We start from the raw sequence: 25993 nt of genomic DNA, 5'->3' as shown, positions 1-25993 counted from the left end.
AGTGAAGGGGTCACCCGGTTAACCCTTTGCCATATTGACATTTGTCGACCAATTTCCTTAAATTGACTTTTATTTTTCCAAATTGCTGACCAAACTTGCCACATCACCAACTGTGCTCTGTTTGAGTTCGTTAATTTGGAGAGTTTTCAAACTATCACGTCGGTGTCAAGATAAACACCGTTGAAGGAAATTTCTGGAAATGAGACCTCGATATCGGCTCAAGGAGGCTTCTTTGAAGGATTTCAATACCCGCCGAAGGGAGCACCGGAGGTGGATCCCAGGATGAATAGATTGAGAAAACCAACACAGGTTGCTCATGTTCCTGTTGGTTCAGCCCATGTTCTTCCGATATACTCTGCCACGGCGCCTGGTCCTCCGTTGCCTCCGACTTCTGCCCCCGGCCCCGGAGGCCCTTTCTACCATTTCGATGGCGAGAGCTAGGTCAAGGGCTTCAACCATACGCTTCTACATCATCCAAAAATCCCTAATTCGATTTCATGTTAAGGTGTAATTAGATGGCTGACAACCTTACATTTTGGTGAATCTACAAATTTGGCAATGAAAATGGGAAATTAGTATAAGAGGGATACATATTGACGGTGTTATGGCGAAGGCATAGTCTCATTTTTTTTCTCTCAAATAAAAGCCTCATTGGCGCCAAGGCATCAAATGACAAATCCATGACAAAATTGACCACCGGCGGAAGAATATCGATTCACGAGATTAATGAGATTTTATTCCCATCGACGACGGATTCACATTTGAAGAAGACGAAGACTACGGAAACCGATGACCATGTTAAGGTCATTCCAAAAACTTGAAAAGGAAAAGTTTGTTGGAAGGATGGATTATTGATATCAAGGGCGAAGGACATTCAAGGGCTTAGAGCATCCACAATGCATTGAACTCTATAGAGTTCAATGAAGTGTCATATCATCATTCACTATTCCTTACAACTCTATTCATTATTATCCCACAATGCATTAAACTCTACAGGTGCAATTAAACATATTAAAAAAATATTTATTTAAAGATTTAAAGACATTCTTTTTTCTCATTGAAGAGTTCAGTGGTCATTGAGCTCCAAATCCATTGAATGCCAATGTGGCATTTCACAATGATGGAGTTGTATCCATTGAATGACAAGTAGGTATTACATCTCATTCAACTCTTCCATTAAACTCCTCATTGTAGATGCTCTTAGAGGAACTTCAGGAGTAAAGAAAACACCGACAACCATGGATGGATGAGTTTTTGAGTGGAAAATTATTGTAAGATGGAAGAAGAGTTGATTTAACTTTTTTCATTATTAAAAACCACCCCCTTACATGAAACCGATAATAATAGGTTATAATAGAGACTAAAAAGACAGGTCACTTCACAGTTTATTCCCTCATAAAAACCATCAAAATAGTTTAGGGACTAAAAGAGAAATCATAGGACGTACATGACATTTTCTCATATTCTTAATAATCACATTAATCATAAAACCACAAGAACAAACGTTTTTTTGCTTCAATTAGATTTCAAGAGATGCTCACTTCCAACGCTCAAAAGGGCAAGGAGAGGCGCATTGGTGACAAGAGAAGCATTAGCAGCAGCCTCTTCTTTAACCTCATATTCAAGCGTTAACTTCACCACACACGATGAACCAGTGTCGTCATTGGGATTCTCCTTGATCTCGATCCTGATCCTATAAAGAATAAATCCGATATCAAGAAATCCTCCCTCCACTATTTCAGTCTCCTTCACCTTGTTTTCGTTATCCACTTTCGTAAACTTCTCTTTGTAATACTTAAACCCTAACCCTGCAGTTCAGATCGTATTATTAATGAATCATGATTTCGTTTACTCCAATTAGCTGTTGTTTGTTATTTGTTAAGAATGATCGGCTTAATTTTTTTGACGATGATCACTTACCGGGAAGTAAAGTGAGCTTGAGAATGGTACCGGCGCCACCGTCGCCTTCTTCCACATCAACCGCCTCTAGCATTTTTCCGGCGGCGGCCTTTGCGAGCTCGAGGGTGCCGTAGAGCGCCCAGGCTTTGCTCGCCGGAACCTTCACTTCTGCTTCTTCCGATAATGTTCCGAACATTTTTGTTATTGGTTGATGTAAAGTGTTCATCGGAGGTTGAATTTATACGACACATGGAATAAATTAAATGTGGTTTATCTTTCGTTTTATAAAGATTCCTAAGTGTTTTATTTTGTTTTTTTCTCTTTATTTATTTATTTATTTATTGAAGCTGGCTGGCTGGCTTTTCTTTATTTTGTTCTTATTTTATTTTTGTTTTCAACGTCATTAGAACAAGTCATAAATTCCCATTGTTATTATCGTACTAAAGATCGTTTGGTTTTTATTATATAAAAACGATGGATACTTGTGAATAGAATAAGTTGGATCGAATTGGAATATCTGATGACTACTGAAGAAGATTAATTAAGTTTTAATTTATTTCACTAGACCTTCAAAAAAAAAATAAACATAATTCTAGAAAACAAGGTTTATTTTCGTAAAATATAACTTATGCCGTATAGCTATAGAGCATACAATGTTTGTATACATACAATTACAAATCATAGCATGTAAATGTTAAATACAAACACAAACACAATATGTGGATAGGTTCATATCATTGATCCATTAACATGTAACTTTGCATATTTCTCAATAGTCCAATTTAACTATTTAATTCGGATATTAAGATTTTTTTTTAACAAATCAAATTATTATTTTGGATTTTTGGGTTGATTGTTTATAAATTAAGAACCAAATAGCCAAAATAACACAAGTAACAATTACTTATTTATTTTTAACATATAACTTGGTTCATATATTAATTTACTAAATTGCCTTTTAAATAGATTAGAATGTCACTCTATATAAAAACCTTAATAAATCATTTATTTAAGTTGACTATTTATGGATTTATCCGGTTGCCAAAAGGTAGATTTTAATAGAAGTGTTTTGGACTTTGAACTTAATTGACTCGGAATGAGTTTTACCCTATCTTCTAGGTTTCCCAAATATGGACATAAAGTCGGGGTATTACATGTATAGATTATTACAATATTGACTTTCAATACCTTTTATTTGACATGGTTTATACTTTATACAATTGGTATAAATAATTCAAATACTAATGACATCACACACTATAATATATCGAATATGCAATTAGACAATTTTTAGTCAACCTAAAGTTTTCATTTCTACAAGATTAAAGGTTCACATATTTTAACTTCAAAATATTCATCCAAAAATCAAAAGGTCAAACAAGTCAAAGTTGATCACCCATTTTCAAGCATGAAGAAACCCATTTTCATCCAAATAAGAAACTACTTGTCCAGCCATATCACATGGTGTAGGACAAACTCCATCTTTTTCTTCAATCATAATCTACAAAAAAAAAATGCAATTTTAAACAATGTACACGAAAATGACGAAAACGACCTTGCAAAATGTACCTCACAATTCAAAGGTGGTTCGTAAGGATCATCAATCCCAGTAAAGCCTGCAATGTGTCAAGATTACATGAATGAGAGAAAACCCAAAATACAAAAATAGCAATATATTTTACAAGAATTAATAATTTTAAATAAAAATGACACCTTTAATCTTCCCAGCTCTTGCAAGCTTGTAAAGGCCTTTAGGATCTCTTCTTTCACACACTTCAAGAGACATGTTCATGAACACCTGCATTTATACATATTGATAAATTTAAAATTTAGCTTCTTTTTTTTTTATATAAACATGGACTTATTTTATATAAAAACACAGAAAAGAAGAATTGCCTCTATAAAATTTGCATCTGTCAACATTGCACGACATGCATCGCGATCCTTTCTGTAAGGAGATATCAGACTGGCTATACAGATTAATCCAGCATCTGCAAATAGCTTAGCTACTTCTCCTAAATATGATTAAAAAATCACAACTTTAATAAAGAATTAACTAAATCTTTTTGTATGAAACTAATAGTTTATTGTAGATTAAGTTTTGTAAATGCATACCAACACGACGAATGTTTTCAGTTCTATCTTCGGATGAGAATCCAAGGTTTTTGTTTAATCCATGTCTAACATTATCACCATCAAGAACATAGGAAAGTTTTCCTCTGGAGTGTAGTTCTCTGTTTAATGAGCATGCAAGTGTGCTTTTACCTACAAAATATTGAAAAGAAATGATGAAAATATGATTAAGTGGAATTGGAAAGTTGGGTGTTTGAGCATATACCTGATCCACTGAGACCTGTGATCCATACAACACATCCCTGTTGGTTGATTAGGTTTTGTCTTTCGGTTTTCCCAACTGTGCTTTCATGCCAGAAAATGTTTGTTGGATTGCCCATCACAGACATCATAGATCCCTAAATCCAATAAAAACCTTGTAAAATTTACTATATTTTCTTGATTTGAAGCCAATAGAGATTAAGAAGTATAGGTTAAAGTAGTTGTTCAAAACTACACAAACAGATATGGGACTTGATAAGCTGATCACAAAGTAAATCGTTATATATTATGGAAACTCGATGTATCAGAGCATCAGAAAAAAGAGGATCGGTAAGATTCACACTTAAAGTTATTCGAGTTGATGCAAGTTTTCTTTTTACTGATAGTTACAGTCTTTGAAGAATCAAAGGTGATTTTGTGATTGACAATTTATTCCTCCTTTAATAACCAGATTCTGAAACCTCCAACCGGAATAAAAGCAATTATGCACTAATAAACCATTTGATCAAGCTTTCATGCAATTTTCTCACACATATCATTTCCAGTTTGCTCGTTAATTCCGAAAAATACACACAAAAAGTAAAAACAAAACTTCAGACTTCAGAGTTTTAGCAGCAACTCACTAGAAAAAATTATACCGAGATCAGAAATCCGGTAACACCTCATCTCCAGTTAAATGTCGAAATGCGAATAAAATTGTAAGTAAAAACAAGAACAGTAACATAAAAGTAATTCGCTCCTAGGAAAAAGAGAAATGGTTGAAGAGAAATACCTTGGGGTTGAAGGAGACGGAATGAGGTGGTTCTGAAGAATCGAAGTCGTTGAATGCGAAGAAGATGATTTAATTTGCGGAGGTTTTAATGCAATTGATGAATGAATATGGACGTTTTTGCAGGTATTATTATGAGTTGGTTGTGAGTGCGGTGGAATTTGGAATCCAAGCAAGACTTATAACCATTTTAGGGGAAAATAGGATCTCTTAAATTTCATGACCAAACCTCTCTCTCTCTCTCACTCTCTTTCACTATCCTACGCGTATGCCATTTGCCTTGGTTTTTGCAACTCCCGCTCTAAAATGCGCGCTCGGTTCCGTGATTTCCGCCTCTGGGCTTAGAGAGACAAGATCCTACCCAAAAAAACGGGCCTATAGTGTCGGTGGCTTATATATCTTCAGGCCAAAATCCAAATTCCTATTCAGGATCTAAAAATTTTTCAAATTAACTGAAATTTAATGGATTTTCAACTAGATATTTGGTAACTTTGGTTGAAATAATTTAGATGGACTAGTAAATTTGTAAATATAAATTACGAATATACTATTTAATTTCAATGGTGAATTCATGATTGGAACTTACCTTACGGATGTCCAATCTAATTGACCTAACAAAACAAATGGATCAAAATAGTTTTTTTTTTGAGAAATTAAATTGTTTCCTATTTTTTATGCCTATAAATGTTCCTACCCAATAAAATTATGACAAGTGTCACCATTCCATATTTTTTTAACTAACTCATTAAGGTTATATTAGGAATATATCAATTACAATTAAATTGAACGGTGATTTGTCATAATTTTAGTAGGTAGGAATAATTGTAGGTGTAAAAGGTAGGAGGTAATTTAATTTCTTTTTTTTTTTCGAGTGGGGTTGTTAATAATAACATCTAAGGCTAATATAATATTAAGTTTAATAACAAACTACAAACAAAATTTAAAAACTAGTAGTTGATGTCTTAAAATTAAATTAAAAACAAATAACAAAGTATATTGATATACAAATATTAAAAACAATAAAGATATATCTTATAAAAAAACAATAACAAAATATGAGACAATGATATTTTTGTAACGTTTCAAATTTCAAACCAAAATTTTCATTATAGTCATGTAAATCTCATTCTCAAACAAGCAATAAACAACCATGACAAATCATAATCAAAACCAAAGTAATAATAAGATAATGAAATCAAATAAGCGTAAGTCTCTAAAATATGTCCATGAATGCGATGCAATTAAACTTGTCCTTCCATTTGTTGTCGAAGCAACATGAAATCATTTAAACTTAAACAAGTAAGCATAAAACTTATTGAGTTCCTCAAAATACCACATACACATGTGAACGATATGATCTCATCATAGTCTTACACTCACATCCATTGTTAGAGTCAAGGTTATCGAGATCGGGATCTTATATAAGATCATTTTTTTGCAAGATCATGATCATAAGAATCGAATTGTAAGACCCTATCAAAAGCATTTTAATACATAAAAGATACATTTTCACCCATATGTTCACTCAATAAATTGTTTAAAACATAAAAAAAAAAAAATACATATCTAATACATCATTTAGTGATAAACAATTTCAAAATTGGTATTCTACTTGGTTAGTCCATGAAAAAATATTAGAATTTTGTTTTAAAAAAATAGTCATTATCCTACAATCTTGCAATTCAATCTTATGGTCTTACCGAAAAACGATCCTAGTAAGATCGGATCGATTTACCTAGTTAGGATTGTAGGATCGTACGATCCTAAGATCAGGATCACGATTTTGGCAACTATGGTTATAGTCTCACTGCAGTCTTTCTTGATATGCTCTCACTAAAGTCTTTCATAAAAATGTTATTCCCCTATCATAGTCTTTCGTATAAGTGTTATGGCCCCCAATAGTCTTTCATACAAGTGTTATAGCATCATCATAGTCTTTCATACAAAAGGTCACAAAAACAATCTATCATATATTGACATCTAATGTCCTACATAGTATAGTGAAAAAACTCACATGATGCTAACAGTTGCAATCTCACAATCTTAGAGGAATAAACAGCTAACACAAACCACCTACGATCCAACAGAGGCCCAACCTCATTATATAAGATCAAACCCAACAAGTTTGACCCAGAAGTCAAATTGGTTTAAAAAAGTCAACGGTCAAAGTCAACTATAAGTGTGTCGTTGACTTTTTCTATAAGCATATTATAATCAAATCAAACAAAGTTCCAGAGTACCTCCAAATCCAAGAGCAACCAACATAAACATGACCCAAATTACCACAAAGACATCCAAAACCTTGAACTATAAGAGAAATGCATAAAAGTAGAGACTTTATGACTTACAAAAGGTCCAAAAGCACAAGAGAAAGTTTGATCTTCTTTGGAGAAAGCTTCTATGCACCACAAAGCTCTAACTTCACCTTCAAGCTTCACAATCCAAGAATCAAATACACAAAACTCAAGATACAAGATAGAGGGGGCTAGGTTTTACAAATGACATTCTCTAGAGATGGAGGTTGAGATGAATGGAAAAACCCTAGGGGGTTGTGCATTTAAATAGGGCCCAAATCTCAAGGTCTAGGGATTTGGACGATCAACATGGGCGTGTTGCGCACAACTTAAGGCGCTTTGTGCCCAAGCATGCTATGCCCTCTAAAGGCTCGTCGCGCCTAGCATGAAAACCTTAAGACTCCAAAACTTTAATTGATTAAATGAAAGAAATATATATCAGAAAAATCAGGCATGTTTAAAGAATTATAAAATATTTACAAAAATGTTTGTATTCAAATAATAAATAATCGAACAAACAATAACTTGAAAACCACATTAGATTTTTGTTTGTTTTTGGTTAATAACAACTTAACAAATAAAAGTATCGTTTTAAAAAAAAATTAGAGTGTTGCTAAATAAACACTCCATAAAAATGACTTGAGAAATTAAATATCCCCATATTTTTTATTTATACTTATCTTAATACCCATGTGAATTGGTGATAAGTTTCATATTTTGATAAAATTAATATTATTTTAAAATACTTGTCACCATTTTACATGGATATAAAGATAAATAGGAAGTCAACGTGTTTAAGATTTCATCCTATAAACATATAAAACCTTTCCACCTACATAAAAATGGTCAAAAAGAATAAAACTCAAACAAAATGATTAGAATGTCTATTAAATGTCAGCATCAGAAGCTTCATTAGACCTATGAATCGGAAGCCTCATTAGATGGTAGCATAAAGCAAATCAAATAATCAAGAATTCAATGCAAATAAGAGATGTAAAATTTTGGCAGCAAGTAGTAGTTAACTTCAGATACGTTGTGTACACTTAACAAATGCTTTAAACAAAACATATACACTGCTTGAATCCAAAATTCAGAAACCAGAGATACATAAACAGAAAGAATTTAGAGGCTACTTCTTTAACTACAATGAAATCATGAGTGTTGCCTTATCCCAATTCATGCAGATTTGTTCAAGTTTCAACCATGCTTTGTGCTCAACATGTCATTACAATCTTTCAGAGATTGAGTCATGGTTCATAAAAACCATGCCTATTTAACGTGATACCAAAAGCTTAATGCCATGAGACCTACAAATTAAGAAAATAAAAGTGGAGTATATAATATGTTTCGTATATAAGCTTCGAGCACACTAATTACACAATTGGAGGGACACAAACAGAAAGGATGGAAATGAGATCCATTGACAGGGCATGTTGACATCTTTTGTGGAGACACTTCAGTACATGTAATATAATTTTCAATCAAAAACTATATAAAAAAGATTAGAGGTATATTACTTTGAAGGGAAAATAACTTGATAGGGTAACATACTTTTTGAAATGTACACATTTAGTCCTTATTCTTTTTTTTGTAAAATAAACCCTTATACACATTTAGTCCTTATTCTTTTTTTTTTTGTAAAATAAACCCTTATACTTTATTTTTTGTAACAATGCAATCCTTGTGACCGGCTATACCCGGTATACCGGTCATATACGAATTTTCTTTTAGGGAAAATGACTTGATAGGGTAAGATACTTTTTGAATTGTACACATTTAGTCCTTATTCTTTTTTTTGTAAAATAAACCCTTATAATTTATTAATATGTACACATTAGGTCCCTTTCACCATACTCTATAGGTTTTGCTGATGTGTAAGCACAAGTGACACTAAATAGCAAGTAATTAGCTTACTCACCGGATTTTACATGTTTTTTCATGTACTTATTCAATCTTTCACAGATCATATTGTACAAAAGATCAAACCAAAAGTCTTCACAAGATCATATATTTGTTGCATTCAATCATTCTCACCCTCTCATTCTTTCTTCTGTGTTTGATTGCTGCCAAGAACACATTGTAGGTGTGTTGCTTTTTTCGGTGAGCAAAGGGGCAGCAACCCCCATATGTCTTCCTCTCTAGTCGTGATACACCACCCACAACATCCCTAAAAAATCATTGTTGATGCTATCCCCATTCCTTCTCCATTTTCTGTCTGGAAGCACCTCCCACCGGAGGTGGGTGATCCTCCAGCAACAAGAAAATGGTGGCGACCCCTCTCTTTCTCGTCTCTCTTCCTTCCGGTCGAACAACAACAGCCAAACACCCTTTACCTGTTGTGTTTCTACGAATTGGACTTTGAGAATATATCCTCTTGATACAGTAACAAGATGTGAAGTATGTTCTTTCATCATCCTTTTCCTTTACGTCTAAATGCAAGAAATAACAATATACTTTTATTTATTTATCATTAACTCATCATCTTTTTTTCTTTTTATTACACATTATGCTTTTGATTTTTATCCTATTATGGCATTATATTTTGAAAATCTACTCTACTATAGCATTGTACTTTCAATGTTTTTCTTATTAGGACATTATGATTTTGAAAAATCTACCCAATTATTGCAATGAAAATTGTTATGTATTTGGTTAACAAGACTATAATGGGTAGATCTTTTAAAGCATATTGATGTAATAAAAAGAAATAAAAGTAGAATACTATAAAAAAACACATCAGTTAAATTACGTTGCTATTTCTTCTATTTACTGATTACCCTTTTATTTATTTGTTACAATATAACTTTTTTCTTTATGTATTTTGTAGATGTACGACTTATCTACCTTTGCATTTTGGTCGAAGAGTTCTTTAGACATTGAGCCAAAGCGCATAAGGTTGCAATCCAATAGTTACATTACAAACACATTATTGGACATTGTTACAACAAAAACCACAACAACCACTCAAGCAACCACTCAGGTTAGATATTCAATATTGTAGATTAAAAAATCATTTTTTTTAAATTATCTTTAAACTTTTTTCATGAAGCCCTTCTTATGTGAGAAATATAAATGTTTCTTAAAGAAACAAAAGGGTAATTAGTAATTAAAGGATTAAATATCAAAAATACTAAATTAAACCTTGCTATATTGTAGATGAAAAACTCAAATGTTTCCACACACCAAACTTTATCCCTCCGTTCCATTCTAGACAAAGAAAAACTAAGCGGTCTTAATTTCCTCGATTGGTTTAGAAATATGAGAATTGTTCTCAGAAGCGAAAAGAAAGATTATATCCTTGACGCACCAATCCCAGAAGAACCACCAACCAATGCTTCTAAGGCCATAAAAGATACTTGGGCGAAACATAACGATGATTCGAATGAGGTGGCTTGCATCATGCTTGCATGTATGGTACCTGAACTTTAGAAAACATTTGAGTTTCATACAGCGTTCGATATGATCGAACAATTGAAACTGATGTTTCAAGTTTAGGCTAAGCAAGAGCGTTTTGCAACCATGAATGAATTCATTGGTTGCAAAATGACTAAAGCTTACTTTGAGAATATTTTTTTTCAGTTAGGTTTAAGGTATTATAAATAAGGCCTAAAGCCAATCGATAGAAGGGTGTTGAATCACATTTCTTTTATTATTTTCATTAGCTTAATAAAGTCAACTATATTTTACCTGTGGTCGAGTTCTATCAAAATGTCAACCGCCTTGAAACCAGGTACTCACTGTTACTAGTTTTATCTTGTAGGCGTTTTAGTAGAAATGAATCTCTAGTTACGGAGCAGGAGCTGATCACCTCTCTAAGATCTTCTTGTACGCTCTTCTTTATAGGCAACCATATGTCTTTTTGACATTGTGACCCTATGTTCCCCATGTCAAGATAATATATATATATATATATATATATATATATATATATATATATATATATATATATTGCATCCAACTCCAAAAGAAAATCCAATGACATATCCGCAACTGGAATCATACAACCCGTTGATAGAGTTCGATGGAACAGATTTAGTGATTTAGGAGACCCCAACTTAATCACGTTGACTTCTAACTCAGGTGTATGGGTGGGAAGTGATCTATTCATCGTTTGAAGAAATGGAGAGTGATTTGTAGATGAGAGAGCCATGGATGTTGGATGGTGACCACCGTCGGAAGAATCCGATCGGTGGTGAAATCAAAAGTGGTCGGTAAGGGTGAACTGGAACTAAGATTCGGTGATGTCATAGCCATTTACCTTTATTTTTGGGATTAATATCTCATCATCCAAGTCCAATATGCTTTCCAAACATATGACCTAATTTAAGTGAGCACAATCTAATCTTTGCCTGATTGTATTCTTTCCGCTCGACCCACATGCTTCCTACTTTGACCTAATAAAAATAATTGAGGTGCCACCAACAGGTGTTATTAAGGTACCATTTGTTTTTTTGAAGCGAAAATGTCAGAAGTCTGTCGACCACCTCTGCAACCCTCTGTAGCAGAAGAGGGGGACCAAACAGCTGCATCATGTAATAAAAAGTTTGTTTGTTTTTTAGCCTCTGCAGACTGTTGCAATAAGTTGACGTAAGGTGTGAAGAGGTTTGAAGTGGAGGGTCAAGTGATGCGTCATGCAGCACACACATAACGGTTTTTAAGTCAGAAGTTTTCTGAAAACCAAACAACTATGAATGGCCAAGTGATGTGTGTGTGCTGCGCGACACAACAATAAGCGGTTAGAAGAGGGTTTTTTAGAAAAAAACAAACAACACCTAATTCACTCCACTTCAATTCAAATCTGTAAGTAAATCTCCCTTTCACTTCACTTGTGGTTTTTTCCGGATCTTGAAATCCAAACAACATATTATATATCAAACAAGAGTCAATTCCATTAATCAAAAACCACTCTAATTTGGTGTATTTTTTTTTATGACCAACCACAACAGCTGTTCGTCGCTATCTTCACACATAGTACTGATATCAGTTGGAGTGGTTGTTTGAAGGTGAAGGTTCGCTCGAGATGATGGCAGCCAACTGCGATGGTTTTGTGGTTGCCGGTGATGGTAGCGATGTTCGACAGTGAAAGGTCGAAAGGTAAGGTGGTGGATCCCAGTAGAGACAGGTGAGCAAGGGTTGATCCAGTGGTGATGAAGGGGAATTACAAAAGAAAAAAAGTTCTATCTATTCTATTATATGTAAACACATATAATTGACACATATGCATAATGCATCATATCAACAAAACTCTACCTATAAGCGTGCTTTGGATCATGTTGCAGAGGTTTTCAGGTGATTTTATACATCCATGAGGGTTTTTCAAAATAAATTGAATTACCCGCCCTTTAGATTAGAGTAGTGATGAAGGTAGGTCCAAGTGGATGATGATGTATGTATTTCTCCTTAAGTGATATGACTTATTAAGGTAATTAACTTTCAGTTTGTCCACATCTGGGTAACTATCTTTTTTATGTACACATCTAGGTAACAAACTTGTTGGAAGTGCTTACATATGACTATGATGACCTGCTGTAGCATGTTACATCCGGCTACAGCAGGTCATAATGGTAATATGTGAACACTTTCAACAAGTTTGTTACCTAGATATGTAAAAAAAATGGTTACCTAAAGATGAACAAAACGAAAAGTAAGAGTAAATTACATGAATGGTCCATGTGGTTTGGGGGAATTTGTGTGTTCGGTCTTTAATTTATTTTTTTAACTCGGATGATCCATATTATTTATTTTTGTTGCGCACTTGTCCATGTCTTACCTAAAAAGACTATTGTGTCCTTATTAATTTATTTTTTTAATTAATTTTCTTATTTATGTATTTATTCTTTATATATTTAAAAACCCCAAAAGAATCATAAAACATAAAACATCTACAATGATAAACTCGTAATGTATTTTTCACATCATCAAGAAATTGTCTCAGCTCAAAGCTCTATCGCAAAAGGTGAAACTTTCTTTCTTTTCAAGTACTTGTTGTATCAAATGTTCTTGTAAGGTCTTTTTTTAATTGTTTATTTTACCATAAATATCTAATTATTATTTGCTCCAAGCAATATGTGGGGTCTTCTTGAGGAGATACAAATTTGTGGGGTCTATTAATTATTTTAAATATATAAAAATAAATACATAAATAAGAAAATTAATTAAAAAGTAATTTAATAAGGGCACAATAGTCTTTTTGGGTAAGAAAATGACTGAACGCATAACAAAAATAAACAGTAGGGACCAACCGAGTTAAAAAATAATTTTGGGACCAAAAGCATAAATTCCCCCAAACCATAGGGATTATTCGTGTAATTTACTCTTACTTTTCGTTTTGTTCATATTTGGGTAACCATTTTTTGTACGCATCTAGGTAACGAACTTGTTGAAAGTGTTCACATATGACCATTATGACCTGTTGTAGCCGGATGTAACCTGCTACAGCAGGTTATAATGGTCATATGTGAACACTTCTAACAAGTTTGCTACCTAGATGTATACAAAAAAAGATAGTTACCTTGAACAAACCGAAAAGTTAATTACTTTAATAAGTCATATTCCCTTTCTCCTTATATCAATCCTCAAATCATGCTAAAAGAATCCCGTCGAATTAAATTAACTTTATGAATTATATGACTTATATTGATAATTCATTTTTTTCATGGCATAAATGGCTTGTAGATATATCATTGTTAAACGTGAAAATATAGTATTTACTCGACTTAAATTTCAAATATCGTATTTATCCTTTATAAACTTCAAAATATCTTATTTACCCAAAATCCTTTTTTCTAAACATTTTTAAATTAATTTTTATTATTTAAAATCATTTTAATTAAAAATGAATTTAAATTGACCATAATACCCTTCCTTCCAAATTCCAACTGTATCCCTACGACAAAATCGAACGCCTTCAAACTAAAAACAAAAGAGTAAATTACTGAAATCGTCCCTATGGTTTGGTTAAAATTGCACGTTTGGTCCTTAACTTTTTTTTTTGCACTCGGATCGTCCATGTGGTTTGATTTTGTTGTATTTTTCGTCCCTTACATACATAAAGTTAGGGACCAAACATGCAATTTTTACCAAACCATAGGGACGAAAAACACAACAAAATCAGATCATTGGGATGATCTAAGTGCAAAAAAAAAGTTAGGGACCAAACGTATAATTTTGACCAAACCACAGGGACGATTTCATTAATTTACTCAAAACAAAAACAAACCCAAGTAGGAAGAGACCATTGTCATCGTTGCTCAATCGTTGTGGACTTCGTACCGATTTCAGTGAAATTGGAAGGCACCAGTGCATTGTCATCGTTTCTATGCCCTTCTCAACTTCTCAGTAGTGACTTCGTGTTTTTGGAATCGTTTTTAACTGATTTCCTCATCGTTGATTTCAATTCCAACAAGTGATGAATCATGTTTTACTGATTTCATCATCAACGATTTTGGAATCGGTTAAGGTGGCGTTTTATCTTCATTCTTGGGTTACTTTATATCACTACTTATTACAAAATCATTAGTTTTTGGCAGTCTAAATTCATCATGTGGGTTCATGTTGTTTGATTGAGGAGGGTTCTTTCTACGTTCTACCTCATTCTAACAAATGTGGAGTTCTCTTGCTTGATGCACTGATAGTTTTATCGAAGAACTTGATCGTCTTACTCTATTCAAATGGCTAATTTAAGAATCATCTTGACTATTTAACCCTCGAAGTTGATGATTCATTGGAGCGTGTTGGTGATTGTGTTTCAAAGGGGTTAGCAAAAGTGGGTTGTTATTTTTGGTAGTGTTATGAAACTTCATTGTTTTTTTAGTGTGTGGTCAAAACAATGTTGTCATGGATGGTTCTGGTGGTGTGTTCACGAATACCTTGGCATTCTTGTTCCTTGGTTTTGGGTGTTCTTTTTGAGTCATTTTGATCACTTAATTAGGCGTAGGTTTTTTTGGGATGTTTTGGTGATGAAGTTCAAGAATGAGATTAGTAAATCACCAAATAATGAAGGAAGAATCATTTTTTTTTGGCTATTTTGGATGAAATAGAAATGAATCATGAAAGAAGTTTAACTCCATAAATATCAAGAGTCAATGAAGTTTCAACAACTCTTTTTGATAGTTTTGATAGAAAAGAATTGGACACTTCAGTTCTAGACAACCAGAGTCTATGTGAACCGCTTGATTTTGTTGTATGGTATGTGTGATTTCCTAATCAGATTAGAGAGGGTTAGGATATTAGGCTTTATATGTAAAAAAGTGTATTGGTATTTAAGGGTAATAAGGTCAATTTACTTATTGTATTTTAATTATAACTAGAAAGGTTACCCCCGCTACGCGGGACCAAATACTTTCAATGTTGTTTCCGAATCGATAAATATGACAGACGTAGAAAGTGCAAGGATGACAAGCCCGGGCTTTGCCCCGAACCGTTTTGTTCATGTTTTTATGAAAAAATGTAAAAGTTTTGACTGCAAGGACCAGAAGTGTCAAAATGGCTAAAGAATTAAAGCCGTAGGAAGTAGCAAGTTTTTAGAAAAAGGATCAAAGTTGTTGAACCGTTAAAGTTTTGTGGTCAAACTTTAAATATTAAAAGGTTCCTAAATAGAAAAGGGATCAAAGTTGTCAAACCGTTAAGGTTTTGTGGCCAAACTTTAAATATTAAAAGGTTCCTAAAAAATATAAAAATACTGAATATAAGGACCAAAAGTGTCAAAATGGCTAAAAATTGAGGACCAAAGTTGTCAAACCGTTAAAGTTTTGTGGTCAAACTTTAAATATTAAAAGGTTCCTAAATAAAAAAGGGATCAAAGTTGTCAAACCGTTAAAGTTTTGTGGCCAAAGTTTAAATATTAAAAGGTTCCTAAAAAATGTAAAAATATCGATTACAATGACCAAAAGTGTCAAAATGGCTAAAAAATGAGGACCAAAGTTGTCAAACCGTTAAAGTTTTGTGGCCAAACTTTAAATATTAAAAGGTTCCCAAATATAAAATGGATCAAAGTTGTCAAACCGTTAAAGTTTTGTGGCCAAAGTTTAAATATTAAAAGGTTCCTAAAAAATGTAAAAATATCGATTACAATGACCAAAAGTGTCAAAATGGCTAAAAAATGAGGACCAAAGTTGTCAAATCGTTAAAGTTTTATGGCCAAACTTTATATATTAAAAGGTTCCCAAATAGAAAATGGATCAAAGTTGTAACACCCCAAAGTTTGGAAAGCCAAGAAAAGAAAGAAAACCTCATGTTTAGGGGAGACTCGGCGAGTCCATGGAGGGACTCGGCGAGTCTGAGCGGGATCCGGGTTGTGGTGGAAGCGACCGACTCAGCGAGTTGGCCAAGGAGACTCGACGAGTTGGGTCTGATCGAGGAAAACCCTAAATCCGAGACTTGGAGCCTATTTAAGCGTCTCATTCTCTTTCCTAGGGTTCCTTTACTGCCTCTCTACCCCCAGAACACCAAACCCTAGCCGCCATATCCGTTTTTGAGCTAGATCTTGCCTTGAAGAATGCACTAAAGCTTGGAGGAGGAAGAAAGACCTTGGAGGTGCAAGAAGGGACTGTAGATCTGGGATTGTGGAGTCATTTCAGACCAATTGGAGGTAATAAGCTGTAGCTTGGACTCCCTTTGCATCTAGATCTATTCTTATGTGTGAGTTTTGGTCATTGTTGGTATGATATGTAACCAATTCGAGTTGGAGGTTCAGATCTGAGGTTGCTACCTCAGATCCATGTTGGTTTTGGTCTTGAATCCCCTAAAGTATCAGCCCTTGGTATGTTGAAGAAGCATGTTTGCCATAAACCCTAGTTTAGTGTGTTTTGAGCATAGATCTCTCAATCTACATGTAAAGTTTGCCACTTTACGTGGGGAATAGGCCCTAGAAGTATGGATCTATGAGTTGGAAGTTCTGTTTGGCTCGAAAATCCACTGCATGGATTGAGGACTGGATAGACTCGGCGAGTCCTTCGAGTGGACTCGGCGAGTAGCTTGAAGATGAGGAGGAACTCGACGAGTAGGATGAACAGCTCGTCGAGTCGGTTGAAGTTAGGCATGGACTCGGCGAGTTGGTTGAAGATTGTCTAGGACTCGGCGAGTCTGTTCTTGGACTCGGCGAGTCAGATCGTGAAACCCGAAACCCTTCGAGTTGCCGCTTGAATTAGTGAGTCGGGTGGTGACTCAGCGAGTTGGACAGGTCAGGACTTGGAACTAGTTGGACTCGGCGAGTCATGGACTGACTCGGCGAGTCGAGTCGCGAATAAGAAAGACCCTGAGCTTATGAACTCGGCGAGTCAGTAGGTAGACTCGACGAGTAGGGTTGACCTGGAAGGTTGACTTTGACCAGGATTTTGACCTTGACCAGAGTTGACCTAGTGACCTTTGGAGGTCAGTTGGACTAAGTGTTATATTGGCTTTTGAAGCTCGAAGAGCTAGTGGAGCAGCAGTTCGGAGTCAGAGGTCAGGTAGCAGTCAAAGGATTAGCAGCATCGGTTCAGCAGTCTCAGGTGAGTCTCCTTCCATTAGGAACGGGTCTAAGGCCACAATGCCGGCCCGTTTAGCTAGCAGTAGTTTTCGGATGTTGATCTGATATAGTAGTTAGTATGTTTGATGCCTTCGTGGCTCAGACAGGATTTATGTGTTATGTGTTCCGGGCTACGGCCCGAAGTAGTATGCAGTATACGTGTGTTCATGCTAGTTGATATGTTTATGTTATGTTCTGTTCAGTTAGCCCGGACTTCGCTCTGATGCAGGGGACAAGGTCCCAGTTAGTCCGGACTTCGGTTCGATGCAGGGGCAAGGCCCCAGTTAGCCCGGACTTCGGTCCGATGCAGGGGACAAGGTCCCAGTTAGTCCGGACTTCGGTCCGATGCAGGGGGCAAGGCCCCAGTTAGCCCGGACTTCGGTCCGATGCAGGGGACAAGGTCCCAGTCAGTTCCCGGACTTCGGTCCGATGCAGGGGGCAAGGCCCCAGTTAGTCCGGACTTCGGTCCGATGCAGTGGGCAAGGCCCAATATGTGCTTTATATGTTTTTGTGTGGTATGTGGTAGATTGGGGGAGCTCACTAAGCTTCGTGCTTACGGTTTCAGTTTTGGTTTCAGGTACTCGGTTTTCAAAAGAGGAGCTCAGGAAGATTGCAGAGCACACACCATAGTCAGTTAGCCTGGGAATGTTTGACTCTGATAATGATATTATGTTTTGAATTTAATACTCAAAAGTTATGTTTGACTTATGATACGTTGTTAAAAATCTATTTTTAGTAATGTTTAAAAGAATTTTTTTTAGTCATGATTTTTGGGTCGTTACAAGTTGGTATCAGAGCCTTGGTTTGAGGGATTCGGGCGCACTCCCGAGTGTGTCTGAACTCAAACTAAGGAAGTGGTATATAGTTTTCAAAAGAAAAATCGTAGTTACAAACGAATTTTGAGAAAAGAAAACAATTTTAGAAAAAGTGTAAAGAAAAGAGTTTTAGAAAAAGCAAAAAGAGTTTTGAAAAGAGAAAAGGGTGTGGTGCATGCAATCAGCCGAGCTCAAGTAAGTACTCCCAATTTACCCATACAAGTTATATTATGATTATCAGTATCAGTTTCAGTATCAGTTTCAGTTTCAGTTTCAGTTTCAGTTCCAGCTTCAGTAGAACAACATGCTAGAATAGGACTAAGGATCTAGGATGATGCCTTATATGCCTGCTTTATGTGTTCAGCTTTATGAGAATTGCATGCTAGTATTGAGTAGACAGCAGTAGGATAGCCTGTTTAGGTTATGCCTGGTAGCGTGAGGTTAGCATTGTATGCTAGTGTAGTTTCTTGTTATGAGAATAGTTTTGCCTGAGTATGTTTCCTTTATCCGAATGCTGCTTGCTTTGTGCTTTGTGGGACTCTGAGTGGTGGGAGTTAGCCATTAGGTGAATACGTCACATCACATGTGATCAGGGTTGAATAATCTCAGAGTGCTGGATTTGGCCCTACTGCGCAGCTCTCGTCTGAGTCTAACCGTTGTAGGGACGAGACTTTTACTCGAAGGATTATCCGAGCCTCATTGCATGTGATGGTATTCAAGTGGTGACTAATTGGCATTACAAGGAGGCCTTCAGCAGCTGAGGACTGGTTTGAGTAGAGTCAGAAGTTCCCTAGGGCAAGCCTAGGATGAGAGTGGCAGAGATCAGTAGAAGAGTAAAGGGGACTTGGTGGAGTTGAGGTAACTCTTGAGGAAAGTACGGATAGATGTGGAAGGTAGTAGGGGCCCATACTACTGAAAGCAGAGGATCCGTATTCGATTCAAGAGGGGCCGAGGCAAAATCAAGGAACTAGTAGAGTATGTGAGAAATTCCTCAGCAGTAGTATGTAAATTGATCAGGATTTTGTTATATTTTCAGCATGGTGACATTGCGCGAGCTACCAGTTAGCAGTTCAGGTGTCGAGGAGGGGTCTGACGCGGGCTTTAGAGCCGGGCAGCTTGATGATCAGATGAGGGATTTCATTTCCGCAGAGATTATGCGCAACATCATTGATCAAACTCCAGTGATTTTTGGTTCAGTTAGAGAGGCCATTGTGGAGCTCATGGACAGTCATCTTGAGGCCTTTAAGGCCGGGTTAGTTTCAGGACAGATTGGGGCTCGTCTAGGTCCCGAATCTTATGGAGTTCAGGGATCCATCAGGGAGGGAGATCCCATTTCTAGTTCCTGTCATCAGGGGGCAGGGGTGAGTGGGGCATTCTGTCTCCAAGAGAGACCATTGCATGATTGGATAGTTGAGGAAGTTTCGCGAGCCATTCGCGAGGATCTGCCCGACATGGTCGTGAGGATCACTGATAGATTGATAGCGAGGCTTTAGGATCAAACATGTGTTGTTCAGTCAGCAGGCGTTGCCATTGGGGTAACGCAGGAGCGAGAGTCGGGCAGGGAGTCGGAAGGGAAGAGGAAAATGGATGAGACTCAGGTAGCCACAGGTTCGGGTAAGAGGCCCAAGGGTCCAGATTTGAGGACGAGGAACTATCAGAGCCGCAGTCGATGCGGGAAGTGCGGAAGGACGCACATGGGTGTGTGTAGGCGTAGAAGTGGTGGCGATGCTGGGTGTTTCAAGTGCGGCCAGATTGGTCATTTTAGCAGAGACTGTGTTGTTACCATCGCCCAGGGGCTTGATCCGTTATGTTTCCATTGCAGTCTGAGGGGCCACAAGAAGGCCCACTGTCCGAGTTTGTATCCAGCAGGGCAGGTGCCAGCTCCTGCCCTTGGGGCTTCGAGTACCGCCAGCAGTTGTCGAGGCCGGGCAAGGGTGCCTACGACTCAGAGCCGAGTTTTCCGGTAGATTTCAGCAGGGATTCGAGCAGCACTGAGTAATGAAGGTACGTAACTTTTGCTTTTCTGTCAGCTTATGTCATGATTATATTGTTATGGTTCTGCATCAATTTGTGGTATAAGTGTTGTGTTATAGTGTGGCTTGCTTGTGATTATGTTATATGCCATTTGCATACCTCGGATAATTGGTTGGTAGTTAAGGGATGTGCTCTTATGGAGAAGGTTTCGGAGGATGCAGTAACTGTAGCATGGTTGGGAGAGATTTGGTTCGTTTCGCTAGTTCGGAGTGGTTAGTGATTTGGATGGATTGGCTAACTTCCTACCTGGCAGGCTTGGGTTCCCCAGTAGATGTTCCGGAATGGTAGTGAAGATCAGGATCTCTTTTGAGTGTGAAGCAGCAAGGGGTAAGCAGGATCGAAGTGGGGGAGAACCCTCCGGGTATACATGGATAAGAGTCTCGTAGACTCAAAATGAGTGCGCGGCCTCTGAGAAGAAATGGTAGTAGCACAGTGATGGATGGATTGAGAAGTTCAGAATTGGGAGTTCGAGAACTTTTCCCAGCAGTTAGTTCATGTAATCGAGATGGTTAGAAGCTGGTTGGGAATCCAGGGTTGGAGGACCACCTGTCGGACGCATGAGAGTCGGAATGAAGATCCTGAGAACGGGTAACAAGAGATGTTTCGTATTAGTAGCCAGTGTCCGAGGCAGCATGCAGGTTGCGTAGATTCAGGAGTTGGGAGGTTGGAAACTTCCCAACAATAGCTTCTTGTATCCGGATTAGTAGACGTTTGGTTTGGGAACCAAGCCGAAGAATTCCTCGACGAAGCGCTAAGAATATCAAGGATATAAGATGTTGAGGTTGATGCAGTATTCGAAGACTAAGGGCTGTTTTTTTTTTTCGGGATGAGGAATCACTAGCAGGACTAGGGATAGTCAGGATGTTCTCGAGATAGTAGTAGTGTTGTAAGTCTGCGGGGGTAGCCGTAGCGTTCACTAGCAGTCAGATGGCTGTAGTAGTGTTATAAGTCTGCGGGGGTAGCCGTAGCATTCACTAGCAGTCAGATAGTAGTAGTGGTGTTGTAAGTCTGCGGGGGTAGCCGTAGCATCCACTAGTAGCCAGATAGTATTAGAGAGTTCTAAGTCCGCGAGCGTAGTCGCAGCCTTTTATCAGATTGGTAGGTAGCATGAGCGCGTGTTAGACGCGGGAAAAGCAGTTGTACCCACCAGTTCGGGTGCAGCAGTGAGGATATGGGAATCCACGGGTTAGATTTCGGATTTCCCAAATGGATCAGTTATGGCTAAGTCAGCAATTTGGGCTGTAGATCATCACATCAGTTATGAGATCAGAGTACCAGTGGGCCGTTGGGGTATGGGTATGTTGCGGGCTACCGTCAGTCTGGGAGCCATCATGTTGTTAGTCGTGGGATTAATGATGACAGGATGTGACGTATGGACCCGATCGGTTGGATCGGAAGGTTGCTAGAGCCACAGTGACAGGATAACTAGTGGAAACTAGTCCTAGAGGAAGATTTCGTTCAGAAGTCGTGGAAGCGACTAAGTGAGGAGTCCCTTGACTCCACAGTTGGGTTGGAGTTCAGTGTTTCAGCCAGTTCAGTGTTTCAGGCAGCTCTATGTTTCAGCCAGTTCAGTGTTTCAGGCAGTTCAGTGTTTGGAAGGTTTCAGGGTTTTGGGTCAGTATTGTATTTGCGTTGGAATGCAAGTGCTGACGATATAGTTGGTTGATTTGGAAATGGCAAGTCCCTCTCAGCAGGATCAGTTGAGCCTTTTTGCCGAGTATAAGTGATCTGTAAGGATAGCTAGGCATGTAGCTTTTCATTAAGAAGGGAAGGATCGAGTTAGTAGGAGATGAGTAATCAGGTGGGAGTCCGATAACTCAGATATCGGGAGATTGGTTAGACCAGATTAGTCTCAGTGCATCCGGTGGGCGGATGGGAGGCAACAGGATTTTCAGTCGGAGGAAGTAACGTTGAGGAAATTATGGAAAAGAGAAGGATTCAGTATGTTCCAACGGTAATGATCGGCATGGTGAGTGGCTGGAGTGACGGACAAAAGGGTGTTAGATTTTCCAGACAGAGAATTGGAGGCAGTTCGCAGGCAGTTGATCATAGCAAACTTCGAGGACGAAGTTTAGTTTAAGTGGGGGAGAGTTGTAACACCCCAAAGTTTGGAAAGCCAAGAAAAGAAAGAAAACCTCATGTTTAGGGGAGACTCGGCGAGTCCATGGAGGGACTCGGCGAGTCTGAGCGGGATCCGGGTTGTGGTGGAAGCGACCGACTTAGCGAGTTGGCCAAGGAGACTCGACGAGTTGGGTCTGATCGAGGAAAACCCTAAATCCGGGACTTGGAGCCTATTTAAGCGTCTCATTCTCTTTCCTAGGGTTCCTTTACTGCCTCTCTACCCCCAGAACACCAAACCCTAGCCGCCATATCCGTTTTTGAGCTAGATCTTGCCTTGAAGAATGCACTAAAGCTTGGAGGAGGAAGAAAGACCTTGGAGGTGCAAGAAGGGACTGTAGATCTGGGATTGTGGAGTCATTTCAGACCAATTGGAGGTAATAAGTTGTTGCTTGGACTCCCTTTGCATCTAGATCTATTCTTATGTGTGAGTTTTGGTCATTGTTGGTATGATATGTAACCAATTCGAGTTGGAGGTTCAGATCTGAGGTTGCTACCTCAGATCCATGTTGGTTTTGGTCTTGAATCCCCTAAAGTATCAGCCCTTGGTATGTTGAAGAAGCATGTTTGCCATAAACCCTATTTTAGTGTGTTTTGAGCATAGATCTCTCAATCTACACGTAAAGTTTGCCACTTTACGTGGGGAATAGGCCCTAGAAGTATGGATCTATGAGTTGGAAGTTCTGTTTGGCTCGAAAATCCACTGCATGGATTGAGGACTGGATAGACTCGGCGAGTCCTTCGAGTGGACTCGGCGAGTAGCTTGAAGATGAGGAGGAACTCGACGAGTAGGATGAACAGCTCGTCGAGTCGGTTGAAGTTAGGCATGGACTCGGCGAGTTGGTCGAACAACTCGACGAGTTGGTTGAAGATTGTCTAGGACTCGGCGAGTCTGTTCTTGGACTCGGCGAGTCAGATCGCGAAACCCGAAACCCTTCGAGTTGCCGCTCGAATCAGTGAGTCGGGTGGTGACTCAGCGAGTTGGACAGGTCAGGACTTGGAACTAGTTGGACTCGGCGAGTCATGGACTGACTCGGCGAGTCGAGTCGCGAATAAGAAAGACCCTGAGCTTATGAACTCGGCGAGTCAGTAGGTAGACTCGACGAGTAGGGTTGACCTGGAAGGTTGACTTTGACCAGGATTTTGACCTTGACCAGAGTTGACCTAGTGACCTTTGGAGGTCAGTTGGACTAAGTGTTATATTGGCTTTTGAAGCTCGAAGAGCTAGTGGAGCAGCAGTTCGGAGTCAGAGGTCAGGTAGCAGTCAAAGGATTAGCAGCATCGGTTCAGCAGTCTCAGGTGAGTCTCCTTCCAGTAGGAACGGGTCTAAGGCCACAATGCCGGCCCGTTTAGCTAGCAGTAGTTTTCGGATGTTGATCTGATATAGTAGTTAGTATGTTTGATGCCTTCGTGGCTCAGACAGGATTTATGTGTTATGTGTTCCGGGCTACGGCCCGAAGTAGTATGCAGTATACGTGTGTTCATGCTAGTTGATATGTTTATGTTATGTTCTGTTCAGTTAGCCCGGACTTCGGTCTGATGCAGGGGACAAGGTCCCAGTTAGTCCGGACTTCGGTTCGATGCAGGGGGCAAGGCCCCAGTTAGCCCGGACTTCGGTCCGATGCAGGGGACAAGGTCCCAGTTAGTCCGGACTTCGGTCCGATGCAGGGGCAAGGCCCCAGTTAGCCCGGACTTCGGTCCGATGTAGGGGACAAGGTCCCAGTCAGTTCCCGGACTTCGGTCCGATGCAGGGGGCAAGGCCCCAGTTAGTCCGGACTTCGGTCTGATGCAGTGGGCAAGGCCCAATATGTGCTTTATATGTTTTTGTGTGGTATGTGGTAGATTGGGGGAGCTCACTAAGCTTCGTGCTTACGGTTTCAGTTTTGGTTTCAGGTACTCGGTTTTCAAAAGAGGAGCTCGGGAAGATTGCAGAGCACACACCATAGTCAGTTAGCCTGGGAATGTTTGACTCTGATAATGATATTATGTTTTGAATTTAATACTCAAAAGTTATGTTTGACTTATGATACGTTGTTAAAAATCTATTTTTAGTAATGTTTAAAAGAATTTTTTTTAGTCATGATTTTTGGGTCGTTACAAAAGTTGTCAAACCGTTAAAGTTTTGTGGCCAAACTTTAAATATTAAAAGGTTCCTAAAAAATGTAAAAATATCGATTACAAGAACCAAAAGTGTCAAAATGGCTAAAAATTGAGGACCAAAGTTGCCAATGTACAGAGACCAATTATGCCCAAAAAACAACATAAAGTCCGTTAAAGTTGTCAAACCATTAAAGTTTTGTGGTCAAACTTTAAATATTAAAAGGTTCCTAAATAGAAAATGGATCAAAGTTGTCAAACCGTTAAAGTTTATTGACCAGTTTTAAATATTAAAAGGTTCCTAAAAAATGTAAAAACATCGATTACAAGAACCAAAAGTGTCAAAATGGCTAAAAAATGAGGACCAAAGTTGCCAAAGTACAGGGACCAATTCTGCCAAAAAAACAACATAAAGTCCAGGGACTAAAATAGATAAATTTTTTAGAAAAAGGATCAAAGTTGTCAAAACGTTAAAGTTTTGTGACCAAACTTTAAATATTAAAAGGTTCCTAAAAATGTAAATATATCGATTACAAGGACCAAAAGTGTCAAAATGGCTAAAAAATAAAGACCAAAGTTGTCAAACCGTTAAAGTTTTGTGGCTAAAATTTAAATATTAAAAGGTTTCTAAATAGAAAAAGGATCAAAGTTGTCAAACCGTTAAAGTTTTGTAGCCAAACTTTAAATATTAAAAGGTTCCTAAAAAATATAAAAATATCAATTAGAAGAACCAAAAGTGTCAAAATACCTAAAAAAAAAAATAAGAACCAAAAATACCAAAGTACAAAACCCAATTCTGCCAAATAAAACAAGATAAAGTCCAAAACTGAAAAGGAAAATGACTTATAAGGGTAACGATGTTTTACCCATGTTCACATTATACCATTCATGTTTTTTTTTAACAAAAAATACCATTAAAATGTGTTTCATGTACATATTTAACCATTGGTAACCGGATACAATAGGTATCCCGGTTTTTTCTTTATTTTTTTTTTAAAAAAAAATTATGTGGAAAATACGTGGCTCACCCCTGTCTCAATTAAACACCCTCACCCTCAATTAAACACTCTCAAAGCTCAATTAAACACCCTCATACCAAAGATCGTTGTGTAGGGTTTTCTCAGTC

General features: G+C 37.7%; 2 protein-coding genes across 2 annotated transcripts; both read right to left on the bottom strand.

Moving 5' to 3' along the window:
• Positions 1 to 1288: 1288 nt before the first annotated feature.
• Positions 1289 to 2211, bottom strand: LOC111905450 (norbelladine synthase). The gene is made up of 2 exons (XM_023901143.3): positions 1921 to 2211; positions 1289 to 1808 (listed from the first exon to the last, which is right to left on the bottom strand). Exons 1-2 carry the CDS (start codon positions 2123 to 2125, stop codon positions 1516 to 1518), a joined length of 498 nt encoding a protein of 165 aa, XP_023756911.1. The 5' UTR covers positions 2126 to 2211; the 3' UTR covers positions 1289 to 1515.
• Positions 2212 to 3132: 921 nt separating this feature from the next.
• On the bottom strand, positions 3133 to 5360 carry LOC111905340 (adenylyl-sulfate kinase 3). Its single transcript, XM_023901035.3, has 7 exons — positions 5006 to 5360; positions 4238 to 4370; positions 4015 to 4164; positions 3796 to 3914; positions 3613 to 3697; positions 3469 to 3515; positions 3133 to 3400 (listed from the first exon to the last, which is right to left on the bottom strand). The coding sequence occupies exons 2-7, from the start codon at positions 4362 to 4364 to the stop codon at positions 3302 to 3304; spliced, it is 627 nt and encodes a 208-aa protein (XP_023756803.1). The 5' UTR covers positions 4365 to 4370; positions 5006 to 5360; the 3' UTR covers positions 3133 to 3301.
• Between the last annotated feature and the right edge of the window lie 20633 nt (positions 5361 to 25993).

The sequence above is a fragment of the Lactuca sativa genome, chromosome 6 (genome assembly GCF_002870075.4).
Source record: "Lactuca sativa cultivar Salinas chromosome 6, Lsat_Salinas_v11, whole genome shotgun sequence".
Classification (NCBI taxonomy): domain Eukaryota; kingdom Viridiplantae; phylum Streptophyta; class Magnoliopsida; order Asterales; family Asteraceae; genus Lactuca; species Lactuca sativa.
This window is presented reverse-complemented; position numbering and strand designations above follow the sequence as displayed.